The sequence below is a fragment of the Aulostomus chinensis genome, chromosome 19, assembly GCF_037954235.1.
Source record: "Aulostomus chinensis isolate RoL2024-O1b breed Wild chromosome 19, RoL_Achi_v1.0, whole genome shotgun sequence".
Lineage (NCBI taxonomy): Eukaryota > Metazoa > Chordata > Actinopteri > Syngnathiformes > Aulostomidae > Aulostomus > Aulostomus chinensis.
In genome coordinates, this window is record NC_141338.1 from 10,206,261 (window position 1) to 10,221,773 (window position 15,513).

At 41.0% G+C, this 15,513-nt stretch overlaps 1 protein-coding gene across 1 annotated transcript; it reads left to right on the plus strand.

Moving 5' to 3' along the window:
- Positions 1–7,493: 7,493 nt before the first annotated feature.
- On the plus strand, positions 7,494–14,615 carry LOC147243966 (uncharacterized). The gene is made up of 3 exons (XM_086187366.1): positions 7,494–8,082; positions 11,760–11,900; positions 13,856–14,615. The coding sequence occupies exons 1-3, from the start codon at positions 8,013–8,015 to the stop codon at positions 14,041–14,043; spliced, it is 399 nt and encodes a 132-aa protein (XP_086043492.1). The 5' UTR covers positions 7,494–8,012; the 3' UTR covers positions 14,044–14,615.
- Positions 14,616–15,513: the final 898 nt, after the last annotated feature.

Below are 15,513 nucleotides of genomic sequence, written 5' to 3' on the forward strand. Positions count from 1 at the left end.
AGGCTACTTTGACTACAAAGATGTAGCGTAGACAACATGGCAAAACCTGAGGATGGTTGTAAACTTTCAAATTACATACTTCACTTAAAATACTTTCAGCCAGCAAACTTCAAGAGGACAAAAATAGAGCACAACTTGAAAACGCACCACTTTAATTTGACCTTTAGAGGTCAACGATTTGAAGACTGAACACTCCAAAGCACTGGAATAACAAAAATCGTGTAGAGTGTGTGCTTTTCCTCATGGTAAGTAAGTCGAATTTCATGTATTTCTACTTTTACTCAGGTAAAGGAACTGTGTACTACCACCACCGATAATCAGAGCAGTCTGGGATGCTTTAGCCAGGTCAGCCCCTCTTGTGCAGTATTACTACATTCAAAAATGTTCTTTTTTTTTTTCATTTTAAACCAAACATTAATTCAAATACTTGAAACTATTTTATTTTTTTACAAAGGAAAACTATACTTTTAATGTGATGTAATTAATGAGACTCCGACTCATGAGGCTTAGGAAGACAATCAGAGCATTTCTTTCAGTTATGTAATATTTCATGAGGTAACAAGAGAGGACAATTCAGCAGACAATGCCTACCATCCATGCAGTAACTGTCACTCTTGAGCTACTGGACTGCTGAAATATGCTACAACATCTCTCATAATATTTTTATTTTAAAAAAACAACAACTTGCTCCTCTGCACAAACACAAACTTGAAAACAGGATCTCCGATTTCACGCAAGCAGCTAATTTTAGGATTCATCTTTATTTAATTAAAACCCAGTTTGATACGCATGAACTCAACGATCAAAAATTGCTTTAGTTAACACAAAGCTAAAGTGTCTGTTCCTCATCAACAAATAAGAATAATGAGACAGAATTAAGTGCTCATATGATCTGCTCCAGGTCACGAATAGCAAAATGGATTTCATTTGATTTTCGCAGAGATGAGACAGTAGAATCTAACCAGAGTTCTCATTGAAAATTTGCCTAACAAGGGTTATAATTCTGCCTGATTCGACATGTGAAAATCTCAATAGTACGTAGATTTACTTCCTTCTGCATATTGCTCACTGGACAATGGATGACAGTGATTGACTCCTCTTTTGGTTTCGTTCAAATGTCCAGCTGTTGCTCAAGAAAACAGCTGCCCTGGAAACCGAAAACCCCCTCTGAGCTCTGAGCATGTTATTCATTAGTGTACAATATTCAGAAACCATTTCATGTTTTGACTCATGTTTGATCCGTTGGAAACCTCCATGTTCTATTGGGTGTATCTGTGATGAATATACAAAGTGTGGATGTCTTGTTGGCAGGGATTTTTTTTGTATCTAACTTCCAGTTGTTTATAACCAGCTGCAGTTTAATGTTTTAAATCACCCTGTGGAAATGTGTCCTTTGGATGATAACACTGACACTAATATGGCAGTTAAAACGTGTACTGCGCTGTTTGAAGTCAGTGGGCTGATGTACAGTAAATAAGTCAACACCATGGCAACAGCCTTGAGCTATAATGCCATTCATATTCCCCCACAGAGCCTGGTGGCTGCAGTGGCCTGGAGCCAAATCTGTTCATGGGAGAAGCAGAGGGATGCAGGGCTTACACGCACAGGCAGTAGGTACAACAAAACACCAATCAATCTGCTTTTGCTCCTAAAAGGTGACTTAGGTGATAAAGTCTGTCGAGTTTAAGGTGGAATGCTGACAGGGATGGGAGGGTCATGCTGGTTAGTCAAATAAATAAGACTGTATAATGGCGATTTATGGTATTTTTATGATACAATATGAAACGATATGAGATAGAATACGATACAATATGAAACGATATCATATGATACGAAATTATATATCCAATACGGTACGATGCGATACGATACGACAGGACGCAATATGATATGATACGATACGACACGACACAATACAATACGAAACGATAGTGCAACACGATACAACACAACACAATACAATACGAAACGATACAGTGCAACACGATACAACACAACACAATACAATACGAAACGACACGACACAATACAATACGAAACGATACAGTGCAATATGATATGATACGACACGACACAATATGAAACGATACAGTGCAACATGATACGACACAACACAATATGAAACGATACAGTGCAACATGATACGACACAATACAATACGAAACAATACAGTGCAACATGATACGACACGACACAATACAATACGAAACAATACAGTGCAACATGATACGACACAATACAATACGAAACAATACAGTGCAACATGATACGACACGACACAATACAATACGAAACAATACAGTGCAACATGATACGACACAACACAATACGAAACGATACAATTTAACACGATACGATACGACACATTACAGTAGGATCCATAATAGTTTGCTCAAATTTTGCTGAAAATGTAAGAATTTAGCTAAAAAGAAATACAATATGATGTGTATCGCCTAATGATATGCAAGTGACATTAGATTGATAACTCAACAAACAAAATGAGGTAAAATGGTTGTATTCAAAATTCCCATTCAAATTTAAAAGAAAGATATTTGCACAGTTGCACACATTGCACACAAAACAAAGTGCCTACTTTCTTGTTTTACTCTCAAAGCAGTAACACATTCAGCTATGGCTGCTATGATATTTGGTAACAATCAGATTTTATCACAATATGTTGTCGTACAAGGCGGTATAGTGATGCAATGGTCAGCGGTGTCACTTCACGGCAAGAAGGTTGCGAGTTTGAGCCCCGGCTCGGGCACGTTCTCTCTCTGGTACTCCAGCTTCCTCCCACAGTCCAAAGACATCAAGAGGGGACGAGGCTGATTGATACTCTAAATTGACCGTAGGTGTGACTGTGAGTGTGAATGGTTGTCTGTCTCTATGTGTTGGCCCTGAGATGGACTGGTGAGCCGTCCAGGGTGAACCCTCTCGCCCGAAGGTTGTTGGGATAGGCTCCAGCACCCCCGCACAGCAATTATTGAAATATATTATTGCAAATTTTCAAAATGGAGCTACAAGTTGCTGCCATAAAATCCATAGATGATGATGTCATGTAATTTTATCATGATGCATTGCAAAATAATATTGATACTGGGGGCTAGGATATTGAAACAGTATTGAGAAAAAATATATTGCGATGTATTCAATATAATATCAATATAATTGCACAGAGCAAAGCCTGGGTTTTGACATCCCTGTGAGATCAGGTCAGCCTCCAAAGCTCCTGGCAGTGTCTTTGCTCCATTTCCTTCCAATGTCAAGCCCTCATGTTTATCATGCTCCTGAATCTCTCATTTATTTCCACATGATGTAGTCCAGGCAATTACTTTTCAGATGCAGGCAATGCTTTTAATGGCTACACGGGAGAGCAAAAAATAGCATGTTTTGATGTTGTGTATTATGTCCTGCCTCTTAAATTCCCTGAGAGGTTTTTATTGATTTCATAAGGATAAGATCTATAAATAACAAACAGATTTATGTGAGCTAAGCAAAACTGCCTCCTGAGGGGATTTACAGCAGAATATGTGACCTTTATAAAAATCTGTGTTGTAAGTTGTGTCAGTCAGTCAGTCACCGAATGGGTGTTGAATGAAAGTCATTAGGGGAAACAGATGTCTCAGGTTGAATATTTGTTAAGAAGTTGTCCAGCAACGTGCGTGCATGTGTGCGTGTGTGTGTGTGTGTGTGTGTGTGTGTGTGTGTGTGTGTGTGTGTGGCAGATGCTGCCTCTAAGCCTCAGAGATTGAGGGTGCTGTTTAAATTAAGAGATTATTGAGTCGATGGTTTGTCAAGCTAAACCTTTAAATGGGGGTAGCAGTTAGATATTCTTCCGTCCTATCAATCCAATCATTTATCGCCTTCTCTTTGCTGGCCCGACAGTGGGTTCAGTGGACCTTTCAAAATTAGTGCAAACATCCAATTATACTGGGAGCAGCCTATCAGGCTGGCATGCCCCCCAGCCAGCCTTCAAATACTGGTTTGAATCCCAATGCTCCACTACCAAAGGGCAAATTAATCTCAGAAATCTGATAACGGCTCTTCAAAAAGTTTGAAATCACTGTATGAGAGGAAATATCAGCTCTTGGAGTCGCATCCTATTAAATGATTATCAGGAAGATGTGCAGTAAATGTTGAAATCGTGAAAATGTTGTATTTAGCCCTTTAAAAAAGAAAATTCTCCATCCGTAATCCAAAATTGTTATCAATTATCAGTCCTTACTGATATTTTTTGCAGCAACCAGTGAGCTTTGTGCAGCCTTAAGTACCCCGGTGAGGAAGATGGGTCTCTACGAGAGGGTCAGGGCCCAGTTTGGGGCTGAGCGGGGGCCGACATGGTACTTTAACCATGATAGTGGCACCCCTAGTGACAGCAGCAGATGGCGAGAGAGCCCCAGGCTTTATCCCTGGGTCCCTGGACACAGAGACAGGGCAGTCATGCACAAAATACAAGGCCACTGATTGGACTCTTAAGATGCGCCTACGTTGAAAGGGGCAGCTCTCATGCACTTTAGCCGATATATGATTATGCTGGTTGTTTCTCTGGACCCCAACTCACCAATCATTGTAGGAATTAATAATTCATCCAAGCAGAAAAAGCTTTTACTTAGATCATAGGCGTACTTTTTTTTTTTTGAATCGGGGCCTCTAAAGAAAGAGTATTTGTAATTCATATAAAGATGCTGTGAGTCACAATTTAAAAGGCAATAAAGCAAAATTCAGAAGTGCTTACACAACTAAAGCTAAGCCTTTTGCTGAGACATCTCCTCAGCTGTAGGAGGAGAATCCGGCTTTGCGCTCCCCTTAGTGTAAAAGTGCAGAGGCACATACATCTGGTCGACCTTTCAATTACTTGATATTTTGAGTGCCAAAAAGACATTTTTTTCCTTTCAAGGCTCCAGCAACTTATTCGTGCGGTGATAATCGTTGGACATGTGACAAAAGCATGAAAACTGTCCCTAAAGGAAAGTCAAGTCAGGATTTCTGCAACCAGTCAGTTTGATGGCGCATCAAAGTCACTAAAACCTCAACCCGATTTTACAGATTATTTTTTTTTATTATCATTTTGCTGCCTTATATCCTCCAGTTCTATGAGACGACTTTATACAAATATTTACTTGTAATTATCACTGCAGAGAACCTGCTAGGCTGCGGTTAACACACAAAACCTATCGGCCATTTTCACTTTCATCTCCTCTACACTTTTAGACGAAGGTTATGTGTGATGACAGATGCCCAGAATAAAAGCCCACGGAGCAGAATTAACTTTTCATGTATTTCCTCCACACATCCTTGTTTCTTTTTTGGCATTGCTTGCACAGCCTCAGGCTCCCTCCTTTTTTCCGGTGTCTTAATTGCAATTTCATCAAGAATTTAATGCCATATAGCCTTCCCTATTCTTGTCACTGTCAGTCCCGACGAGTCACCACAGGGGAATTCAAGAGACTTAAAAGCAGCTATTGTGTGTCATAAGATAAGTCAGGAGCAGCTTGGGGAAGACTCACTTTCATCATTGTAGTTCTGCTGGACTTCCTCTTCCCCTCCAAATCCATCCTTCCCTCTCTCTCTCTCTCTCTCTCTCGCTTCTTCATGGCATTATCACTCAAAGGCTCAAGCAGCTCAGCAGAATATAAATGAATAAGGCCTCTAAGATGGGGAGAGAGGGAAAAGGTCCACACAAAAACTATATGTGCACATCAGCAAGTGCTCTACCCACGCTGCTTCGTTGGTTGCATTTTATATTTGCCCTGTCTGTGATAGCTGGGTATTACAATGTCATTACCTCTAGAGTTTGGTTAAAATATGAGATATGACTTCAACTATGCAAAGTAGAGGATAATGTGACTGCTTATGCACACAAAGACACATTCACCGTTAGGCAGAGATGGAGACTTGAGACCTGGACTCGAGTCGCACATAAATCGCTCCTACATGTGACTTAAGACATGCCCTCAAAAAAATTCAGGCTGTGGCTTTGAGTATTGTGAACTACAGTTGGTTCTTATGCATAAATTTGGCGCTTTTTAGCCAGAAATTTTGTCTTACAGACAGGTAGTAAAGCCTGATGGATTTTGGCAAGATGTAACTCCCTGACATCCATTTTCTACCTCTCAAAACCTGCATAACTCAGGTTTGCAAATACTTGAATATTGCAAGAGATACAGAATAGATGAGTTATGAACAGCAAGCAGGCTTTGTTTCAGCAAGACAAGGGACTACCTGACAAGTTGAATCCTCTCCCCCCTGTCATGCATATTCTCACACATCTGTCTGGTGGCCATTCATCATAAAGTTTGGCTATAAAAACTCACCACACAACTTTAAACTTAAAGCCATGAATCTAAAATTTTTATCAGACACCAGATGTGAACAAAGGTAACCTGTTAGCTTGATCTCAAGTGACTACCTGGTAAAATAAAAGTAAAGGTTGATAATAACATTAGCTAGGTCGCATCAGTTAGACATTAGCTTGCCACTAGCTTAACGTTCTAACTTAATATGATTTGACTGGATTTCGCTGATTATTTCTTTTGAAATGAGGGTATTCTAGTGCTGACTTAGCCAAAATGACAATAATTTGTTCTTGTGCCACAACTTTATTGAAGACATGGCTTTTGTCCTTAATTAACCAGGCTTCAGTAACACACAGAAACACACACAAAACCACACACATACACAACATACACAGCAACAGGACTATCGATCAGAGCTTATATCAGCATCTTTGCCTCCCTTTCTTTCCCATACACACACACACACACACACACACACACACACACACACACACACACACACAACTTGACCTCATCTACCTACCATATGCTTCACAGAGGCAGAGAGAGCCCACACCGCTGGCATGTCTCACCCTGTTTTTTTCTTTCACACTCACTCATACAAACAATGAGTCATGAATAAAAAGCACAGGGAAGAGAAACAACTCGCACACAGCTGCACACTCTTACAAATTAAAAACAAAAGCGGGGGGAAGGCACATAAAGAATGCTGAGACATAACAAAAAGGGCGGGATTAGGTATTGTTTGTTTCATAAATGAGCTCTAATGAAGATTCCACAGTCATGAAAGCACACGTGGAAAAATCTATAGTGTAATATGAATGGCAGCGATCATTGGCAGCCATCTATCAGGCCAGACCATATTGCTTGGGTTGGTGAGGGAATGAGAGCTTACTGCAAAGCCTGCCTTATCCTCTGGCATTACAGTCTCTTAGAAAGGATTTACTCTTTAATTCTTGATTAGATAGAATTTTCTCCCCAGTGTGCAAACGCAGTGATACACCAGGCAGATATAACCTGCCTTATTGGGGAAGTATGATTGTTTTAGTTTTTTTTTTTTTTACCCTCCCTCACTGTGGCACGTAGTACATCTACTGACCTGCCCCCCCCCCCCCCCCCCCCCCCCCCAGTGTGCCATCCCATTTAGCCCCAAGGCTTTTAACACATTGTGATTGGGCTATTGTTAGAAGCAATGGATTATCAATCAGGAATTAATCCTGATTGATGTGTTTGCCTCAACTGGAAATGTACCACACTGTTTGTTTTCATCTGCGTGATGAGAGGTGAAAGGATTAATTTTAATTATTTTTGTCATCAAACCACTACATCCCCCAGCAGCGTCTCCTCCTGGGAGAGTGAGGAGATCGCTGAGGAAGACATTCATTTATTTAGTTTGTTCCCTCATTTATCTTACCCCCCTTGGTCTCTTTGCCTGAGTGGCTGCTGAGCTGACTGGCTGCCTGGATGGCTGGCTGGCTGGCTGGCTGGCTGGCTCCCTCTCTTTCGCTGGACTCTCACTGGCAGTTCACTCAGCGTCGCTGAAGCTGGGGTGGAGAGAGACAGTCAGGCTGCTCAGGCTTTGAAAAGTACAGCTAGATTTTCCTCTCTCTGACTGCTTTTTTTTCCTCCTCTGGACTATTAAATGAGAGCGGAGGAAATCTCTAGGCTCTCTTTTTACCAGCACTGACATCTGACCATCACTTCTGTGCTGCATCCATGACTTTACACACCTGGCTGGTGTACGGGCTTGGATTTATCTTGGTTTGGGTGCTCTGCTTGGCACAAGGTGAGTGGGATGGCTTGTTTTAGTGTTGATTCATAGATATGTGGATGTTCCAATGCAAAATACAAAGAAAAGTGCACTGATTTCTTCGCTCTGCAGGTCAAAGTAATCAATAATATAAAATGCAGTTGCAGGTACTAACACTGCAGCAAATAAGTGCACTCAAAGTCTCATGAAAAACAATATAAACTACAGAGGAATTACATGAAACTGTATGATGAATCTTCTAGAACATCTTGAACTGACACAGTAAAATAATGTAGAGCCATGTTGAAAGGGAGATCAGAAAAATATGCCTTTGTTCATGTGTAATTGACCTGGAATTCAAATCTGCTGACAATAGGTAATATCCAGAGTAGCAAACCTGAATTTCCCTACAGAGTAATAACAATTGACTTGACTTGGCTTTTGCAACAACCTTTGTTTCACTGGGGGCCAAACAAAATGAAATTGGGGGGTTGTTGTGTGCTGAGATGCTGCTTCGCTTCATCGTCACATCACCTCTGATCCCAACTCATAGTGTGCGTGTGTGTGTGTGTGTGTGTGTGGGGGGGGGGGGGGGGGGGGGGCTCCTGTGAGGACTAACGAGGCTTTGTTTATCAATCAGACAATATCCATTAATGCTAGTAGATGAGACAATAAATTGCTGTACATTTCTAGTATATTTAATTTTCTATGATTCTGTTCTTAAAAAAATGATTTGGAATTACATAATATGCATAAACCAAATTATTGTTTCATGAGGACATGTAATCCACCTCAACATAATCCAACATCAGCGATTTAAAACGTGGATGAAAACTCAAAAAGGTGATGATGATGCGCCAGTAGAGGACATTGAGCTTTAATACCTTAATAGCACATTCTTTATTGTTTATTATATAATTCCTGATTACAGTTATGATCTAGCATTCAGAAACTGTTTTTATGGTGTCTTTTTTTTTTCAAAACAAATGTAGCAATATATATAATGAAACAAGACATCTTTAATTCAATCCAAATCATTCTCAAAACTGATGGAATCGGCTCAGTTTTTAAATACAGATGAAGCCGAATGAGGTTCAATAGATTCAGACATCTTTGGACTAAATCAACATTTGCAAAGCATACTGGGAGAGATACAATAAATTGCACTGTGCCATGGGAGCTAAATGTCTTTCCAATAAGCCCTCATTATGTTGACAAATGCTCATACTGGGCAGCTTTTCAATGTTTCATGAAAGCAGTGTGTAGCAACACTGCATCACAGTGAATTGTTCAATCAGACCGTTCACAGATGTAAATGACCATTCGACTGATTTTCATTTCCGCACCCCTCCAATGAAATTCTCCAGTATTTATGAGCGCTGTCACAGCATGCTGTATCACCAGCGGGGGAATATGACACATTCCCTAAAGGTTGGCATGTGCTTTCTGTTGCTGTGAGGCTTTACATTGATTCCAGCAGATTTCTAAAGTGATTTTTGTAAGAGCATTTGCCTGGGATTAGTTTGCTCCTGAAAGCTCCATCAGAGCTTTTGGTGGGCTATTTAGCAGGGCAGTGGCAGCGAGAGGCTCTCGTCCTCGAACTGAGTCCACAGGGCTGCACAGATAAAGAGGGAGGATTGGTTTCAGCCAAAGCTGATCTTCCAACTTGTGTGTGTGGAATTGTGGAGGTCAGGCACAGGTGTGTGAGGGGTCTGAATTCATGGACAATCCCTTTAAGCTCTGGTGGATTTGTTCTGTTTAGGCTTATCCGTACTTTCTTGAGAGAGTTAGGCATTTGGGAGGTGAGACAGTGGCAGAGGACACAAGGGAACTGAAGATGAAAGAAGTCTTCATTTATTTCTGAAAAGACATGCCTTTAAATTTGACTGCATGAGCTTTCAAAGTGTTCCAGCTCCTCTTATAGCCACACAGTATGGTCCAAACTGTTTGGACAAATGGTTTAACATTTCTAGGCCTCAGGGAGAACTACACTGCATAATCTGGCTGCATGTTGGTTTAGTCCCTCTTGAGTCCTGACACCATATACAGGCAGCTGAGAGGCAAAGACGCGGCTTTGAAATGGCAAACTGGAGCTAACACAACAGACAGACTTGGTATGAGGTGTACTGAGGGTGAGTCACCCTTCAGCAGGAAGAGAAGAGAAGAGAAGAGAAGGGAAGGGAAGAGAACAGGATATTCTTACATATAAATCTGTCCTTACAAGATCATCTTCACAAACAAGAGGTATATTTACTAATGGGTTTCATTCCGCAGTCCGAAATATTTAAAGATCTTAAGCTAGTGTGAACCACAGATTCTACTTCAGTCATTTAGATGAAAAGCCATTCAGAAAAACGCTGACGTTGACACGTGGGATCTGAACGTTGACACGTGGGATCTGAACGTTGACACGTGGGATCTGAACGTTCAACAATGCTACATGGTGGCACCATGACACATAAAGAACTTCTTTTCTCTTGTAAGACTGCCACCTTCAGCTGAATTGAAGAATTGCTTCTACTATTGTTTCTTGGTTCTGTGAATGTTCTGCATAGCTTCAGGAAGTTGGACCAGTTCAAGTAAAGTCAATCAGAGTCGGTTTGCTGCAGTCAGTGTAGGTCCCTCAAATTGGATTTGGACTCATACATCAAAGTGGAGAGTCTGTCTGCAGTGTAGCCTGTGTGTGTTTCATTATATAATGATGCAAAAAGTGTAAACACATACAGGAGACGTTTAACTGAGGCTACCAACACTGCAGCAGAAAATGTACATTTTAAAGGAAATAATGTACACACTTTCATATGTGAGTAAAAAATTGATAGCATCAAATCAAATCCATCCATCCATCCATTTTCTTCTGCTCATCCTGTTAAGGGTCGTGGGGGGGTGGATCCTATCACAGCAGCTTTCGGGCGAGAGGCGGGGTTCCCCCTGGACAGGTCACCAGTCCATCGCAGGACCAACACATAGAGACAGACAACCATTCACACTCACAGTCACACCTACGGTCAATTTAGAGTATCAATCAGCCTCGTCCTCTCTTGATGTCTTTGGACTGTGGGAGGAAGCTGGAGTACCAGAGAGAACCCACACAGGAACAGGGAGAACATGGAGACTCCACACAGAAAGATCCTGAGCTGGAGCCGGGGCTCGAACCTGGAACCTTCTTGCTGTGAGGTGACAGTGCTGACTCCTGCACCACTGGGCCGCCCCGAATCAAATCCAACTGAATAAAATAAAACAGAACTGCATCCAATGGAATTGAATAGTGGCACTATCCACAATGTCATGCACAATGACCCACTTTTTTTTTTTTTTTGCAGGTTGTATTATCTCTTCTCTGTATTTCCAGATGTCCTGGAACTAATAGCGACCTTGGATGTACAATAAATCTGTGCCACACAGGTCTGAGGCTAATCTTTTCAATATCAAAGATTTCCTCTTGTGTGGAAAATTAAAAATATAAAAATTGTGATGCTCCCAGTGCCCTGTCTGGATCTCCATTGTGTGATGCTGTTCTTTAGATAGTGAATGCTGCCTCTTTTTAAACTCCGTATTCATAATAACAGGTGTTTTTTATAACCTGTGGATGCGTTTCCTTCCATTGCCCCAGTGACTATGCTATTGCTTATCCTTGAGGCTCTATGAAGGAGCGAGGAGAACATCTTAACTGACATCTTGTTGCCTTGTGCTGTTCTGTGTGTCCCCCACAGTCCAGGGTCTGCAGTGCTATGGCTGCAACATCATCCAGGGCCAGAGGTACGTGGACGTGGGATGCTCCAACCCAGAGGTCATCACCTGCACCCACTCACACAAGGGCTTCAAACACCGTTTCTGCATCAAAACAGAAAGCAGTGAGTAACTCACTCCTGAGAAAAGCGAATAAAACATTCTTCTCATTTCTGCTCTTCTCTTTGTCCTCAGCTAACATGTCCTTGTATGATATTTATTTAGAGAATATTCATGGTGTAGAAGACTATTAAACCATGATGAATTCTCTGTGGCATGCCAACGGACATTGGCTTGATCATCTTTAATCATACTTTTATGTAAATGTACTTGGTCCGCTCTTGTGAATATTCAGTCGCTCCTGCGCTGGGGCTCCTTACATAATACTGATTTGGTCTGCTTTGCTGAGTACATGAGAAGTCATTCAGTCTTTGATGTTAAATCAAATGGAGGATGTGGACATCCTCAACTGGATGGTGATGGTCAGATATGCATGGAAGCGTGGACAATCCAGCTGTTCCTTTGCTTGACGGCTTCAGGATCCGCTCATGCTGAAAATGGCTGATGAGGCACCTATTCGCCCTTTTTGTTCGGAGAGACTGAAGGCTGCAAGATAAGGACTGACAGCATCACATCAGACACAGCGCGACAAGCACTTTGTCAAAGTCTTGAAGCGGTCTTGGTCGTAATCTGTAGCCAGTCAGCCTGTTAATCTTCATGTGTACCAGCCAAACCCAAATCAAACAGCTGCTGGTGAAGATCCATAAGAGCCTTATGGTTCTAGTTGCCTCAGATATAAAACATCTGTCCTTAACCTGAAGCTAATCCAGTGGTCTGCTCTCCTGAACAATGGTGACTATCATCTCAGCTGCATCCATCTTCTGATGGAAGGCTCTTTATGAAATGTCATGTGATGTTAAAATATGGCATAACTAAGAATTGTTACAATTAATTTAACCCCTGTTGAGAATAGAAATAAAAAAAACATCTTTTCTATATTTGCCTAGAGGCTTCCAGTAGCAGCAGTAAGTCAATGGCGTTCAGGTGTTTCTCGTTCTTTTGATTCTATACTTTGATATATAAAAACATCAAAAATATTTCAACCCTAACCACAGCTAATTACAACACACATGGTTCAACTCAAGGGGGCAGCATGGTTCAGAGGTAGAGTAACCGTCTAGCAACAGAGGGGTCGCTGGTTTCTATCCTCACTTCCACCGGTGACCATGTCCAAGTATCCTTGAGCAAGATACTGAGCCCCTAATTGCTCCCGATGGCCCTGTGATGGACTGGAGGCCCATCAAGGGTGAACACTGCCTCTCGCCCAATGTCAGCTGGGATAAGCGGTATAGAAAATGGATGGATGGTTCAGCTCGTATCACACTGTCCTGGCTTTAACTACTTTCGTTTAGCGGTTTGGATTTTAACACACCATCACTGAGCTCCTCGTGCCTAAGGGTGTCAGGTTGTCTTTAAAGAATTATAAGTGACAGATATGTTGTCAGGTGCTAATTAAAAAGAAGGAAACCTGTAAAAACTAATCACATAAATTGGAAAAGCTTAAGATGTTCATTTACGACTGATGCGTGAGTCTTTAATTGGGCTCAGACAAATCACATCATTGATTACTGGATGCCAGTCAATGTTCTAACATCTTTCAAGACAATAAAAGAGATCCCAGAAAGGTTGCATGTGCGAAGGCAGCTTTTAATACTGTTACCTCACGATAACAGTTTAATTATCTTGTTATCTTGAGATTTATCCTATTATCATGACATATGTCACTGGAATGCTACAAAATACTTGTTTCTCTTGGCAAGTTGAGGTAAAGGGTTGTAGACTCTTTTTTAAGGCTGAATAGATTTTTAATGAATTCAAGGTTAAACTAATGAGCTGTTTGTAGGAGGTTTCTCGACTGTGAAGATCTACTCTGCGGAGTATGCCTTTAAGATCTCTAAATGTCCTCCTAATTACACACTTGCAGTATTTGCTGCTTACTTGTGCTTTTCTTTCTTGCTGAGGCAAACACCAGCTCGTCACTCTTCTCTGACTGACTGCCTCCACTCCCTCTCCTTTGCAGCTGCTCTGGGTATCGTCCTGACCAGCGGTTGTGCCACGTCCAGACACTGCCAGCAACATGAGCTGCCAGGGGTGCGCATCCACTGCTGTGACTCAGACCTATGTAACAGCGCCCCCTCCTGGCATCCAGGCACACTGCACTACATTTGTGCTCTGGTCACTCTCTTTTTACTGAGGATTTGGCCCTGACGTCAAGTCCATTGCAAGAGGAACAGAACACCACTTTGCTGCACATGTAGACTGTGGGAGAACCATTTTATATGAAAACTGTCATCTGGCCACTTAGCTGTTCATGTTAAGGGCTGATGGAGAATTTTACCCAGTTTGGTGTTGAGCACCTTGAAGTAGTTGCTTTGTCACATGTGTTAGCTTGGACTTACAGTCAGAGCAGTGACAAATAACTTTGTGTATATGTTTGGTCAAAATAAAGACAAACAGTTCATTGTTAATATATTGTGGATATCTCACTTACGAAAGATACGACAGGACATCGATACCATGAAAGAAGCTTCGTTAGTCATGTCATTTCAAAAAGTTTCTAATACTTGTTGAGATTTTTAAAAAATGTGTGTGGGCTATGTTCTATTAAAGTCACTGGCAATTTACTGTGCATAATGAAATATATTTTTTTAGTTTGCTGTCCAGTTGTCCAGGCTAAGCTTGGAAAAGCACACTGCATGTGGTTATACATATGACTGTAAGAAACAATGTACAGTGAAAGCATGTAATGTGGTGAGTTGCTGTATTAAAATGATTCACATTTTTCAAATAAAAAAATGCTGTGAATTTTTTGGCCAAATAAACATGATAAATATGAGACAGTAATCAGGGCAGTAAAAAGACTTGTGATTCATTTGATTTAATAGCAGATGGCTGATTTTGCTATTGTTGAGACTTAAAATTTGGTTGGAGTCCAGCAAGATTCATAATTGACCTCGATGCTTCAGTGACAGACTGTTGAAGTGAGTCTTTCTTCACTGACCCCAATCACTGGATTTCAGTTTTGTCATCATTTACCAAATCTGGAAAAACCCCAAAATGGTTTGATCCAACATTCCAGACTATGCTGTCTATTGATTTATGCTCATCTGGTAAAAAAAAAATGCATATTTACATGTCATCTATGTGCATGTGATATGAAACCATAACATTTTAACATCATCCATCCATCCATGCATCCATCCATCCATCCATCTTCTTCCGCTTGATTGATGTTTGGTTTTGGGGTCAGCAGCCCAAGCAGAGAAACCCAGACTTCCCTTGACCCTTGCAACCCTTCCATGTTGTTAGATAATCTGATGTACAACAAATACACAAAATAATTGTGTCAATGGTAGTATTTTTACTCATCAAAACCAGTCATCAAATACAGTAGTAGTAGCACATGGACAGAGATTTTAGTAGAGCCACTGAACTTAATATTATTCTGAATCAGTTTCATTCAATAGGCTAGATATTGATCGATAGATAGATAGATAGATAGATAGATAGATAGATAGATAGATAGATAGATAGATAGATAGATAGATAGATAGATAGATGGATAGATAATATTCTGTATTGTACTAATATGGGTTATTGTTATCTTAAAGGTACATCAGTACAGTGAATGCACCTGTGCAGGTGAGCGCAGTACACACCACAGATAAACACACCGCA

What these genes read in the sequence shown, in the direction of transcription:
- LOC147243966 (XM_086187366.1), top strand. Translation starts at nt 8,013, where the DNA reads ATGACTTTACACACCTGGCTGGTGTACGGGCTTGGATTTATCTTGGTT. An exon ending in GGTGCTCTGCTTGGCACAAG is followed by an intron (nt 8,083 to 11,759) that starts GTGAGTGGGATG and finishes TGTCCCCCACAG; the next exon opens with TCCAGGGTCTGCAGTGCTAT. An exon ending in CTGCATCAAAACAGAAAGCA is followed by an intron (nt 11,901 to 13,855) that starts GTGAGTAACTCA and finishes TCTCCTTTGCAG; the next exon opens with CTGCTCTGGGTATCGTCCTG.